The sequence below is a fragment of the Wasmannia auropunctata genome, unplaced genomic scaffold, assembly GCF_000956235.1.
Source record: "Wasmannia auropunctata unplaced genomic scaffold, wasmannia.A_1.0 LD335989.1, whole genome shotgun sequence".
In the NCBI taxonomy this organism is placed as follows: Eukaryota; Metazoa; Arthropoda; class Insecta; order Hymenoptera; family Formicidae; genus Wasmannia; species Wasmannia auropunctata.
Genome location: NW_012026901.1, coordinates 246,318 through 259,497, shown reverse-complemented (window position 1 = coordinate 259,497; position 13,180 = coordinate 246,318). Strand labels below are relative to the sequence as shown.

Sequence of the window (13,180 nt, the reverse complement as noted above, 5' to 3'; positions counted from 1 at the left end):
TATTAATTTAATTTAAAGTTGTTTAATAATTTATAGTAATTTAAAATATTAATTTAAAGTTGTTCAATAATAAATTTTCTTAATTCTTCAGTTGCATTACGCAATTATAAATCATCCAACATAATACAGGACTAATTGCATATATATATATGTTAATATTAATGTCTATCCTTAACAAAGATGTAAATTAAATTTCGCAATTTAAGTAAATATATTTTATAACTTGAACATTTTTTATAATTGTGTATCGTTAAAACACTTAAAACTAGAGTTAAAATTGTGTATATTTAACAAAAATGAAAACAAAACTTTTTTTACTTTATCTCAAATCTAATATAAAATTTCTAAAATATATGAATAAATGTTTCTTATCCTAATTTATACAAGTACAAATAATATAAAAACTATATAAAAAATAGATAAACATCATATAATTGTTAATATCTTACATATTTGGTAAATTTGACATTGTGGTACACGCTTCGAGCGAATTTGCACTCATGGATGTTCTTTACAAATGTTCAAATAAGACGTAGCCTTTACAGGTTAATTGCGAAGAGAAATCATGATGTTTGTATCTGTTACTACATATTATTTGGCTAAGTCTCGAGAACTTAAACATATTCGAATATTGTCCGCGCGCACGCACTATATTAGCCAATTATCTAGCGTTTTTCACAAGTGTACGTTAATTAATAATATATAATTAATATAGAAACACATTTTAATATTTATGACATAAGAAATCAAACAATTTTTCGTGAAGAAGACCACAATTATAATCTCTTCCGATGATTTATCTTGTTACTATAATTTTTTTATAAATGCTCGTCGGTGAGGTGGCAGTATCGGCTGAGGAATGAGATCACATTGTCCACGTTGTTTGAATTACTCCCGCATCGCGGCACCGCAGCGCTCCGATGCCAGCATCAATCGTGAGGAAGTGACGTTCTGACAGCGTACCGTCCACGTAGCGTTTCGAGTATATATCGTGCAATCACGCATCGCGTAGCGTAGAGCTGAGTAGAGCATCTGAGCGTTCATCGGAGGTGACGTTTCGTGTGTAACGTGCAACGTGAGTATCTTGTGCTTTCGTTTCTTATTCGGTTATTTTTACGCACGGATTTCTTATTCTTCTCTGGCGAGTATGAATATTTGTGGGATTCTCTGTGAAAAAGATTCGGGCTTCCCGACATAACCCAGATTTCATTTGTCACATCAGTGATCAGAGAATCCAATAATATCAATATGAAGAAGTATTTTTAGTGAATCAAAGTATTGTGACACAAATTTAGTAGAATAGTCGATCCACTACTTTCCTTCTATTATATAAAATTAGACATTCTCATAATATTGATTTTATTTACTGTATCAAAGTAGAAAAAGATTTGCATCTGTTTGCTGAAGGTACATACCTTTCATGCATCGTATTCTGACACGTCTAAAATAAATTTATTTTTTGTGACTGAATTTTTCATTATTTTCATTTCTCATCTTTTTTTCTGCATTATTTAATTATCTAATTATTTAATTATTTATCTAATTGCTTGCCCCTATTTTGTTGAGTGCAAAGCAAAATATATATATTATACCAAAGAGGATCCTCTCTGATTATATTAATACTATAATAATGTAGTACAGTTACATAAAAATAGATCTATTATTATTATTATTACTACAAAATATGAATGACAATTCAACGATCATTGTTCAATATGAAAGCTCGATGTCTGAAAATTGTCTGAACTCTGAAAGATCAAAATATAATTTAGATATTTCTGTTATTTGATTGATCAGGCGATTTTGAAAATGTTCTTATGACTATTTATTCTTAAGCAAATTCTAATTTCTTTGCAGTTTCCTAATCGCCATGGACCAAATCAAGAAGCTCACTGAACCTGGCCGTCAGTTTGCCAAGGATAGCATCCGGCTTGTCAAAAGATGCACTAAGCCAGATCGCAAAGGTAATTTCATTTTTTGATTGCGCCGCATATAGGCGAGGAATGTAATGGTCGGTTACTCACCTTTTTTTATGTATTACAGAATTTCAGAAGATTGCGATTGCCACCGCAATTGGTTTCTGTATAATGGGCTTTATAGGATTTTTCGTTAAGTTAATCCACATCCCAATTAACAATATCATTGTGTAAGTATTTGCAGAATTTCTATTTTATTTTTAACTATTCAAGAAGATATTTAATGTTTTTTATTTTATTTTCAGAGGTTCATAAAACTAATGTTGAAGATTCTCATCAATATTTTTAAGGAAATTATTGATAAGGTTCCATAAGACTATTTCCGTTGTTGCATGTCCCTTCTTACTCTTATTTATAATACAAAAACTGTATTTGCTATGTAATTGAATTGATTTCGTGAGTAAGGCAGGTGAGAGAGACATGTGCATAATATTAATGAGTTTTATAATAAAATAGTTATCTAAAAAGTTTCCTACTTTTTTACTAATTATATATCACATAAAAGATGAATAAGAGATTCACCCATTAAAATCTACAATAAAAATTATATCTTGAAAATAGGTCCAGACTTTAGGAAGCGCAATCGTAACAGTCTTGTTCAAAAATACAAAAATATATAATCAGTGTTGATTTTTATATATTAATATTCTTTATATAATAATATTCTTTTATGATAAAATTTATATTTCAGTTCAAATCAAAATTTCTAAATAAAATTCTAGCATAGAAGGAAATTCTAAAAATTCGAGTCATTTTTTTAGTATTGAAGACACTTTTATTTGAAGAATAAAATGTTTCCTCAGATTATAACGATAAAATTTTGTCGGCCGTTTATCTGTCTTATTCGCGCAAGGTGTATTAATCAGAAAAAAATTTGCGAGAAAAACAGCCATGTTGCATGGAAAATACTATAGCCAGGTACTGAGTAATATATGTAAAAGATATATTATGATTTTATATAAAAATCTGGCACGCAGTTTTTTTTTACTATTTCGCAACTTAACACTGCTCCACAAAGCGACGCTTTTTCTAAAAGAAAAAAAACGAATTACTCTGTTTACTGATAAAAAAAAATAAACAAGTCCTTAGATACTATAGAAGCTACGATATCCGAGGTCTTAGTATTGGCAGTATTCGAATAACAGAACGGGCTATTTAGAATCGCAAAGGTTACCACAAATGAAAATTTATCGAATTTCTATTATCGAAGCGCTTTTAACGAAGTTCTTAACGTCGGAGCTGTGAGACATTATAGCTTAACGATATTACTTTCCAATATCGAAACGAAATATCTTCCAATCTGACATTTAATACACGTAAACTATTAAATAGGTAGATAGAAATTTATTTTTCCCCTAAGGGCACATTAAACTATTAAATACTCTGTTCTGGCAACTTGATAAAAATTCTATAAAAAGAAGATAATATTTCTAGCACCATTCACTGTATCGCTGTTGTGTGATACTGGCATGACTGCCATACTCTCTCTTTTACGATTTCGCAGATCAAAAGTCATACTTGGATTTTACATGATTTCCGTAAAATTCCGTATACTATCGTAGGGAAAGAGAGGGGAGAAAACGCAGAAAGACTTTGTCCCGCTTCGCTTTGCTCGCAAAGCGCCGGAAAAGTTTCTCGGGTTTCGTATTATTATCAAGAATTATTTCATCAATCTGTAGCAACACTCCGAAGAGGGAAAGTCATTTAGTCCGCGGATCTGTATAAGCGTTTTTTTTTTCGTTAATTAATTACAGCATTTCCGCTAACGATCAGACTAATATCCATAGATTACGTGAGAAATCATCTTATAAGCCCAAAGTGTGTTTGCCAAATTAATAAATAAAATAATGATGAAATTATACGGAAGGGATACTTTCAATTGATCCAAAATGATTCCAAGACACGATCAGAAACTGGAAACTTATAATTGTAGGAAAAATATGTTTCAAACATTATAGGAAATTATTTAAAAATATATGTATTTAAAATAAAATTCATTTTTTCGATTTTGAAAATATCAATTCTAAAAAAATAAAATTTTTACATATTTGAAGAAAATTTGCTCAGTAAACTTGTAACAATAGATTATTATAGAGTTACAGCACATATCATGTCGTGCAGTTTTCTTGCAGTTTTCTTTGGCATTTTCATGCTTTTTTGTATAATGTATCTGCTTATATCCATTTTCACATTTGAATATTGGATTCAAGATCTTAATAGCAGTAAAGTCACAATTTGCAAACGCACTGTGGGAGAGTAAAACAAGACTAAATTGAGGTATGTCGTTAGGCACGTAATTCTTGGTTTTCCAACGAATCTAAAATTTAATAATCGTCATGTAATTAAGTGTTCATTAATTGTTAATGGCGTGCACTTATTTATGCAATTGTTTGCGCGTTGTAAAATTATATATATATGTATATACACACATATACATATATTTATAATTACATATACGCATATTATATATAATATATAATACATATAATATGCATTTGTATAAAATATATGCGTACATATAATATTAAATATCATTCTCGTTACTCGTATAATTATAAGTATCCTCTGAACGCACTTTATCGATCTCCTTGATAATCAATATCAATGTTAAAGAAGACTTACCTACACCGGGGTACTCGCGTGTACTCTCTTTCTCACTGTCTCGCAAATCTGAGACACGCGCTTCGCGAAATTAGAAAACTTATTTCCAAAACGTTTTAAAACTTTTCGTTAAATGGAAGTTATTATTATTAAATTGATACAAAAGTTTTCTAGAAATTCAACACCAATCACGAACAAATTTTTCAAATATTAAACCCTACCACCCAGAGTGTTAAAGTTTTTTCATAACTTTTTCGAGAAGTGTGACAAAGCGGTTTGAAAAATAATTCTCGATCTTTAATAATTGTCGTTAACATTCGACGCGGTGTCTCGAGTTTTGCTTATTATTTAACGACGGAATATTTTAGCGATGCTCACTCGTCTCACTAGTTTTTTTCATCGGCGCGACAAGCGTAAAAAAGAAAATAAAGAGGATAATATATTCATCGGCTTTAACTCGCTGAAAAATATATAAGCAGACTTTCAAAGTCTCATTACTAATAGTAATGCTTTTAGTTAACTGAAATTATAAATCGATCTTTAAAGAATCAGAAAATTAATAGTGCAATTAATATAATCAAAATTAATAATATTCTTAATCACGGCTTAAAGCTGTCGATATATTATGGTTTAATAATTTTATTCTAAATAACAGTAATAATCCTTGTAAAAAAGCGAGCATCGCTGGATAGTCCGTCTTTATCTTACATTATCGATTATATTATTAATTAAAGGCCTTATAAGAGAATGTCACAGTACGGTTATTACGAAGGAATGTCTTCAAGCGTCCTCTACGTCGAACGTTTCTCGAGTATAACAAGAGCTCGTTAGAAAAGAAGGGAAAAGAAAAGGTGAAATGAGAAAAAAGGGGGGAGGAAAGATCGATGGGCGAGGAGGAAGACGAAAGATAAAAATCATTGTTCGCGTTTACAATATAATAATCGACTTACAAGCTACGGACTTACGATCGGGAGAGACGAACGGGGAGAAGCTCGGATGACTCGTTTAGAAAATTAGAAAGTTACGAATTAAATTACAAAAATTAAAGACAATCAATCAATGAAATCACTTTCTCAGTTCTCTGATACCTTGTACATGGAATGCATATAAACCTGCCGTTCGGCATCCTGATGCCAACCATTTCATCGAGCAAAGTATACTGCTCAAAGTAATATTATGTAATTCGAAAATAAAACTTGTATAATATTTTACATATTATGTTAATAACTAAAAAAATTATAAAACATGAAATAAAATTCAGATATATAAATTGTAAACTAAACATATAATATATACTGATATATATATTAATATAAAATATCAAAATTTCTTCCGAAAATTTCCTTGGCTTTCAACTCAATTGAAATTTTATACAAGGATTTAGTCTGCGAACACAAGGGCAAAAGAAAGTTGAATTTAATAAAAATAAAAAATCTTTAAATTCGCAAAAAGTTACTTTCACCAATGTCGATTAACATTCACCAGATAATTTTCAATCTTAATTTTATCATTTATCCGTGGAACAAAAATATATATATATTTATTTATAAAAGTTTCTTAAATAGCTCTCTCTCTCTTTTGAAGTTATGTACCTTGGCCAATTTAAATTAACGTTGGTAAGACCGTCTCTAATACTCCAAGAACCTTCAATTATTATACACGCGTTTCGAGCTTCTCGACGATCCTCCCTCCCTCGAGATGGCGAAGAAAAACGATTTTCGCCGTTTCGCTAAACCGTGCAACCAGCGTCCGATGTTGTCGGCACGAAGGGACTACTCTGCCGGTAGAAATCGGTCTCGTACTCCTCGACCTTCACCGGATAATCGGTGACGCAGTTCTGCGGCTGATTCAGGGCCGGCGGGGGTTGCTGTGGCACAAAATTGTCTTGATAACTGGGCAGATGAAGGGGCTCGGCGAACTGCTGATACGACGTCGCGTCCACGCCCTGCTTCAAGCAGGTCGGACTGTGGAGGCTCAGCATGTCGACCAGCCTGCGCCTCTGTGTCTCCAACTCCTGGATCTGCGACTTCAGATCGTGATTCTGGGTCTCGAGGATTTCGGATTCCTGCACGAGGATCACCGTTTTCTCGCGCTTCTTCAACCGGCACTTGGTCGCCGCGATCTTGTTCCGCTCGCGCCGCCGCCGGCGTCGCTCCTCGTCCTCCGGCGTCAGCTGCAAACGACAAGGATTTCCGCATTTTTTATCCTGATGTCTTCAACTTCCTTTCGGGAAGAATAAGGAAATTTCTTAGGTATCTTCAATTTATTTTAGGAAATTGCAGTTATATATTTCGATTCCTCGAGTTTAAATCTCTTTTGAAACCTGACTTGGCTTTGAAATGTGAAAAATGGGACTTGAAAATTCTTGAGTTGTAGAGGTCTTGAGACTTTGATTGAAAGAAGCCTTAAAAGAGTTTTATATAGAAAATAGTTTTGAATTTTTCAAATTAATAAAAGATCAGAACTTTGGACATTCTCGTTTCTGACGTCTTTTACTTTCTTTTAGAAAAGCAAGTTTTTTTTAATCTTCAACTTTGTTAGGAGATTTTATTTATTTATTTATTTTTAAAGTTCAAAACTTTTCATGTCCTGGTTTTGAGATAAAAAAAGAGTTCTTAAAAGAGAATTTGTTTGGATTTTTTGTTCGAAATCTCATTAAAAACTATAGATGCGAATCACTGCGTTTAGATTCCTATTCTAAAGTTTTTTGTGATTTTGACGAAAATTGTGTAAATATTTTTTGTACAAATTCATCGATTGTTTGAATAATAACAACAGATAAGTAATTTGAGAGAAGATGCTAACTGTTTGCAGCTCGTTGCACTTTCGCGCGCATTAGTAAGAATTAGCAAGATAGATACGGAGGTGTTAATCAGTGGCGGATCCGAAAGGAGCTTGGTATCTTTGGATAAGGAAACACCCAAGCATACATTATAATGTTTTACAATGCATTTCCGAAATATTTATATATAAATAAATATATAAATTTATATACATATAAGCCACGGTTTTATTATATTTTTTTTAATTTTTATCTTTTATTTATATCGAAGCATATGCTATTTCTTAACAGATATTCATGATAAATTCCAGTATTTGATAAAAAATATCCGTTCGTAAAATCTACAATAAAGTTTCTTTTTTCTTTATATACATTAATAAATTTCGGGATTATATGTGTTGTCTTAAAAATAAAACACAAAATCTATCTTATGAAATTTCGTCGCGGAATTCCATATACGACTGTTATTCTATATTTAGCAATATTAATAATGTTAAGTCTGCTGAAAAATATGACACAATAAAAATGGAAATATTACAAGAATAAAAAACACGTTTTTTTATTCATGATTACAAACGCGTGATCCATATAGCGATTAAGATACAAGCGCGTTACTTCTTCGCGCTTTCAAGATTTCGCTAATTTTAGCAGCTTGCACTTCGTGTGCCATAAACAAACGATCCTGTGCGCGGCATGCAAATTCGTGAATGTCGAAACTGCCGAAATCGCTCGACACGACGCCTGTCGGAATTAATTTATTCGTGCACGCGAATAGTCGCAACAGCCGTCAAGGACACAAGGATCGAAAGGATTCGTCGTCTGGTTTGGGATCGAGAGACGTTTCTAAGCTATCGCCAAAATTGTCACAGGATGGAATCAAGTACGTATTCGCTATGTATTCACGCGTGTTTCATTCAATGCACTTAGAATGCTCGTTTTAACTGCATTTTCTTGCGTTTTTTCATTCAAAATTAACGATATATAATATACTTCTTTTAATAATTAATTTATATCGCGATTTATATAAATTTTGAAAATTAAAATAAAACGGATACATATCTAGACGTTGACAAGAAGTAAAAAAGAAGGAACAGAGCGTGGCAAATGCAATTAAAACGACAATCCAATATCAAAATGTTATTTCGTTGAAATAAATTAATTTGTTTTTTCGTCACAAGAGTTTTTGTGAGAGAATTTGAGTTTGTTATACTTCTAAATTATTTTTGCAAATTTTTCGGTTCTGTTTTTAGTGAGCAGAATTGTCACTTTTCTAGAAAATTATCGGAAAAATTCAGTAATACTCTTTTGCAATAAAGATAAGAACAAATCTTTAAACAATTTGTTCAAATTTTATAATTATATATATATAATTCTTTGGATTTTACATCAAAGTTACAATGTCTATTTTTATACTAATTTTTCATTACAAATTATGACGCAACGTAATACTCTTTTCTATATTATTATTCCCTGAATATTCATAAACTGTACATAAGATGTACATAAACATTAAAATTAATAAAGGAAGGGAATTAATAAAGAAATGGGTAATAAAGTTCAAAAAAAGGCAATCAAAAAACTTTATTTATTGTTTATAAATCATCAACTACATTAAAATTCCAAAAAGTATGAAATTATCTTCTGCAGAATCTGGAATGTTAACCCTCTGTAGTCTAAATTAATTTTATTTTATTAAATATGTCCAATTGAAAATTTTGTCATTTTAGCATTCCTTGACACAAAAAAATAACGATAATTTTTATTTTCTAAAATTTTATAAACATCCCAAAGATACAAGTTATTAATTAATATTTTTTGATTTTTATGAGATACTTAATATGATTTAATATAACTTATATAATCAAGTTGAAAAATTAATGAAAAGACACAAAGGGTTAAGAATACGAAAAGTGACAATTCTTACCAAGAAGCTCTCGGAAAAAATCTGTGTTGATTCTAAGTTGATTCTAAGAAGGATAGTAAAAAAAAGTATAAAGATTTACTTACGCCAGCTCTATTGTTGTTGTTGCTCACCTCGTCCTCTTCCTCGTCATCGGCGCCGCTGCCATCCTCCTTCTTCGTTTTCTTCTGACCGTAGTCGCTACTACTGGTCGCCCGCCTCTTCGTCTGCAGCGTTAGCTTCAGCCCTGTTCAAAGGAGAGTGTAATTAATTTCCATTGATTAGTTTCGCTCCCAGGTACATTGCCGAGGCCAAAATGGTCATTATTCGCAATATACGGGGAATGCGAATCTATCAAGATTAGAGAAAAGTTGTTAGTAATTAGACGCTGTGATGAAAAGGAAAAGTTCTTTCCTTGTTTTTTCTCATGCACTAAAAAATAAATCCTGGTTTGTCATTTACGTTATATTTTAATTTTAATTTTAATTTTAAAAGAGGCAAGATTTTTATTAGTAAGTAAAAAATCGAAAGTATTAACACTAAAATTATCAATCCATCAAAATGATTGGTTTATAATTTTTTTATAAAAATTATTCAGGTTTATGACGGTGTAACTTCTGAGTTTTTCCGTGACTTTTGTCGCAATATGTAAAAAATTTAATTAATCACTTTCTTTTTTCTAAAACATTATATATATAATATACTTAAATAGTAGTTAACATCAATAGTTCTAGCGTTATTAGCATTATTAGAATATAACTGCAATGTGTAAATATAACTCGAGAATTATATTCATTACAAAAAAAAAAAGAAATAAAAAGATCGAACAGATTGCGCGAATAATTGTTTCATTTCGCATACGTGTTCCTTAATGTCACAATAAATTACAGACTTCCGCCGGAGAGTGGACTCGAAAATGTTGCAACGCACAATGTATTAATGCCATAGAAAATGACAGTGATCGCTAACATTTCCACGCGGTACAAGGACACTCTCGTGACCTTCGAGGAATTAAATCGCGATAATTAAGGATTATTTGTGTCAGCGGTCGCGACATACGATTCGTTATCAAACCGCTTCACTCTACACCCACGTAAATGGTGGTCTATATTCCGCGTATCGAGAATCAATTAAAAATATTTTCAATTAATTAATTTGGCGGTTAGTATAATAGTATCGGCGCGAACAAAAACCACAAAGGCAATTACGATAATGATCCTCCTTTGCGTGTGTGCGCGTGTGTTACGTAATTCGCAATTTGAAAGGAACAGGATTTGCGATTTAATGCGTTGCGCTGTGCAGAGAGTGGAAGGCAAAAAAGTGAAGAAATAAAGTGGGGAAAAAAAGAGAAGTACATTATATTACCGAACAGAATGAACCACTATTGTCATTGACATTTGTTAAATGCGGATGAAGTCTGCACAAATGAGTGCAATCTCGCTTATTTTTAGATTTGAACTTAGACTTCTCGTGCAGTTTGCGTGTTTTAAGAAATGTAAAGCAATTAATATTTGCTCGCAATCTGAGATTTGCTGAAAGTAGATATAAAGAGGAAAAAAGAAAAAATAGTATATATATTCTTTTATAAAGTTGAGATTAACAGAAAAATTTAAATAATAAATTAAATGTGTGTTACTCTTGTTAAATATTAGATTAAATTAATTTTATTATTAAAATTATCTTCCTTATGAGATATAATGTAACAGTGTGATTTGCTTAATAGTAAATATACAAAGATCTGAAATAATCAATATGTACACGCGGCTATTCCGTTCTATTTAACTTATTAAGAGTAAAGAATATCTCAATAATAAATTAAGAGTTCTGTGACCTCACAATATATTTAAACGTATTTGCGATTTCTTAAATTGAATTTTATACGAGAGAATCTTATGCTTATTTATTTTTCTCTGGTTCACAAAATTGGTATGACATTGATTTTTATCCATTATCGTCTTCATTATTTAAATTTAAAAGAAAATCGGCTTCTCGAATTTATTCTACAGAAATCCTTTGCAAATTTCGTTTACTAGAACAAGTATATAACAATTTGCGATGTACGAGTCTCCAAAATGTATGTGTGATCTTCCTTCTTTACCTTCTTTGATAAGCTGACTACAGGTGTGCTGGACGCTTGGCGGGCTCGGTTCGCCACTGCTGGTCGAGTCCGTACGGTCCCGCATGCCCTTCTCGTTGCCGCTGCCGTAGCCCTCGAAGGGATTGGTCATGGCGATCAGCGAATTTACGATTTCCGGTGTCCTTGGCGTGACCTCGGCCGCCGCCGCCGTGACACCGAGAAGACCCGCAGCCCCGGTCGGGCTGGGATTCACGTTCACGTTCAGATTGTACATGGCTTGCGCTGGGCTCTCACCATTTATCTAACCTGGGAACATGAGCAAGAGAGCGTTGCGTGAAGCTAATTAAGCCTGAAAGCACGCTAAGTGTAATTGAATGTTTGAGGATAAAAAGGAAATTTAATCTTATCTTTTATTTTATTAGCTCTTCAGTAAAGAGGATGAAAAAGAAGCTGAAGAGAATTAAAGTTCGAAGAGGATTGAAAATTGAGAAGCCTGAAATGTATGTGTTCAGCGAACTAAATTATTTATTTCTTGTTATTTCTTTAGTCATTACATTTATATAAGTTTAAAATTAATTAAATCTGAAAGCACGTTGTGGATATAATTAAGCATTTCGAAAATGCTGAATCCTAAAGTTAATTTCAGTTTTGATAAATTGAGACAATAAAGAAGATTAAAAAAAAACGTAATAAATGAGATTGAAAGGAATTGAAATAAACTCGGGAAAAAAAAGGATATTGGCTCGATAAATAAAAAATCATATGTAATAACAATGTAATAGCAATAAAAGCAATTTGGTTTGTATGTCTCTTTATTACGATTGACATAAAGCGAAGAAGATCGAAGATTGAAACAATAGCTGCACTTATTGTTAGAACGAAACACGTGTATATTCATAAAGACCGAGAGCGAGCCGAAAATTTTCGGGCCTTTCAGCATGGCCTATAATTAAGCCGGAGGCCCGCGCGCGCGAAATTCTCAAAATAAATTATCCTGCGAAAACCGCAAACGAGGATGTCGCTCGTTCTATCGCTTCCTCAGTCTACGGAATTCCCGAGAAAGACTGACGCTTATTATTGCGTCGCGTTGGAATATCAGAATAGTTACGCGATCTCATTTGGCGCACTATCGCGAAAATGAATAATGCGATTATCTGGAAAGTTGTATTTCGTGCATTTTATTGAAATCTATTTATGTCATATGTGCGAATCATTTCGTAATACACGATAGCACAAAAACGGAATAGAAAATTAGTTACGAATTTATCCGCATCAAGGGGATTCGCATCAGTAGTAATTGTGTACAATATTTGTTTAAATTGAGTTGTAGTAATGATCGTGGCGCAGAGACTTGTATACGTCTACTTGTGTACGTCTGCTTTCTATGACAAAGACCCAGAGTTCAAATCCGGCCAGAAACATCGGATTTTTATTTGATCGCCACTTCTCGAGAGGCAATGGCAAACCGAGAATTAGTAATATATCTTTACAATTAGTTGCCGATGAAAACCTCTCTAAATTAGGCCATTCAGAACAGACAAACTATAACTCAAAAAAGAAAATACTCTATGTAATATTGATTAGTTGATTACACATTCACAAAACACTTTCTCCAGTATTGGATTATATCCGATAGAAAATAATTGAATATGATCCAATATTAAATAGAGGCTGTCTTCTTTTTTGGACATTCGTAAAGCAGAGTTGTACGTCTGCTTTAATGTCCACAATGAGGATTTTAAGCCCTAAGCAGTAAGAAATAAATCAATCATATAGATTATAGTCGAATATGAGGAGAACAATCGATTGTAATTGGTCAATATCTTAGATCGGAAGAGCACACG

The 13,180-nt window shown here is 32.2% G+C and overlaps 2 protein-coding genes across 2 annotated transcripts in view; one reads left to right on the top strand and one right to left on the bottom strand.

Moving 5' to 3' along the window:
• The first annotated feature begins 965 nt into the window (after nucleotides 1-965).
• Nucleotides 966-2,443, top strand: LOC105454017 (protein transport protein Sec61 subunit gamma). Its single transcript, XM_011696332.1, has 4 exons — nucleotides 966-1,075; nucleotides 1,858-1,964; nucleotides 2,044-2,146; nucleotides 2,222-2,443. Exons 2-4 carry the CDS (start codon nucleotides 1,871-1,873, stop codon nucleotides 2,229-2,231), a joined length of 207 nt encoding a protein of 68 aa, XP_011694634.1. The 5' UTR covers nucleotides 966-1,075; nucleotides 1,858-1,870; the 3' UTR covers nucleotides 2,232-2,443.
• Nucleotides 2,444-5,832: 3,389 nt separating this feature from the next.
• Nucleotides 5,833-13,180, bottom strand: part of LOC105454016 (proto-oncogene c-Fos) — a 24,270-nt gene continuing 16,922 nt past the window's right edge. Inside the window, exons 2-4 of the mRNA XM_011696331.1 lie at nucleotides 11,358-11,642; nucleotides 9,367-9,506; nucleotides 5,833-6,750 (exon numbers count right to left, since the gene is read on the bottom strand). Coding sequence (XP_011694633.1) covers nucleotides 6,307-6,750; nucleotides 9,367-9,506; nucleotides 11,358-11,610 — 837 coding nt within the window. The 5' untranslated portion in view covers nucleotides 11,611-11,642 and the 3' untranslated portion in view covers nucleotides 5,833-6,306. The remainder of the gene's footprint in view (nucleotides 6,751-9,366; nucleotides 9,507-11,357; nucleotides 11,643-13,180) is intronic.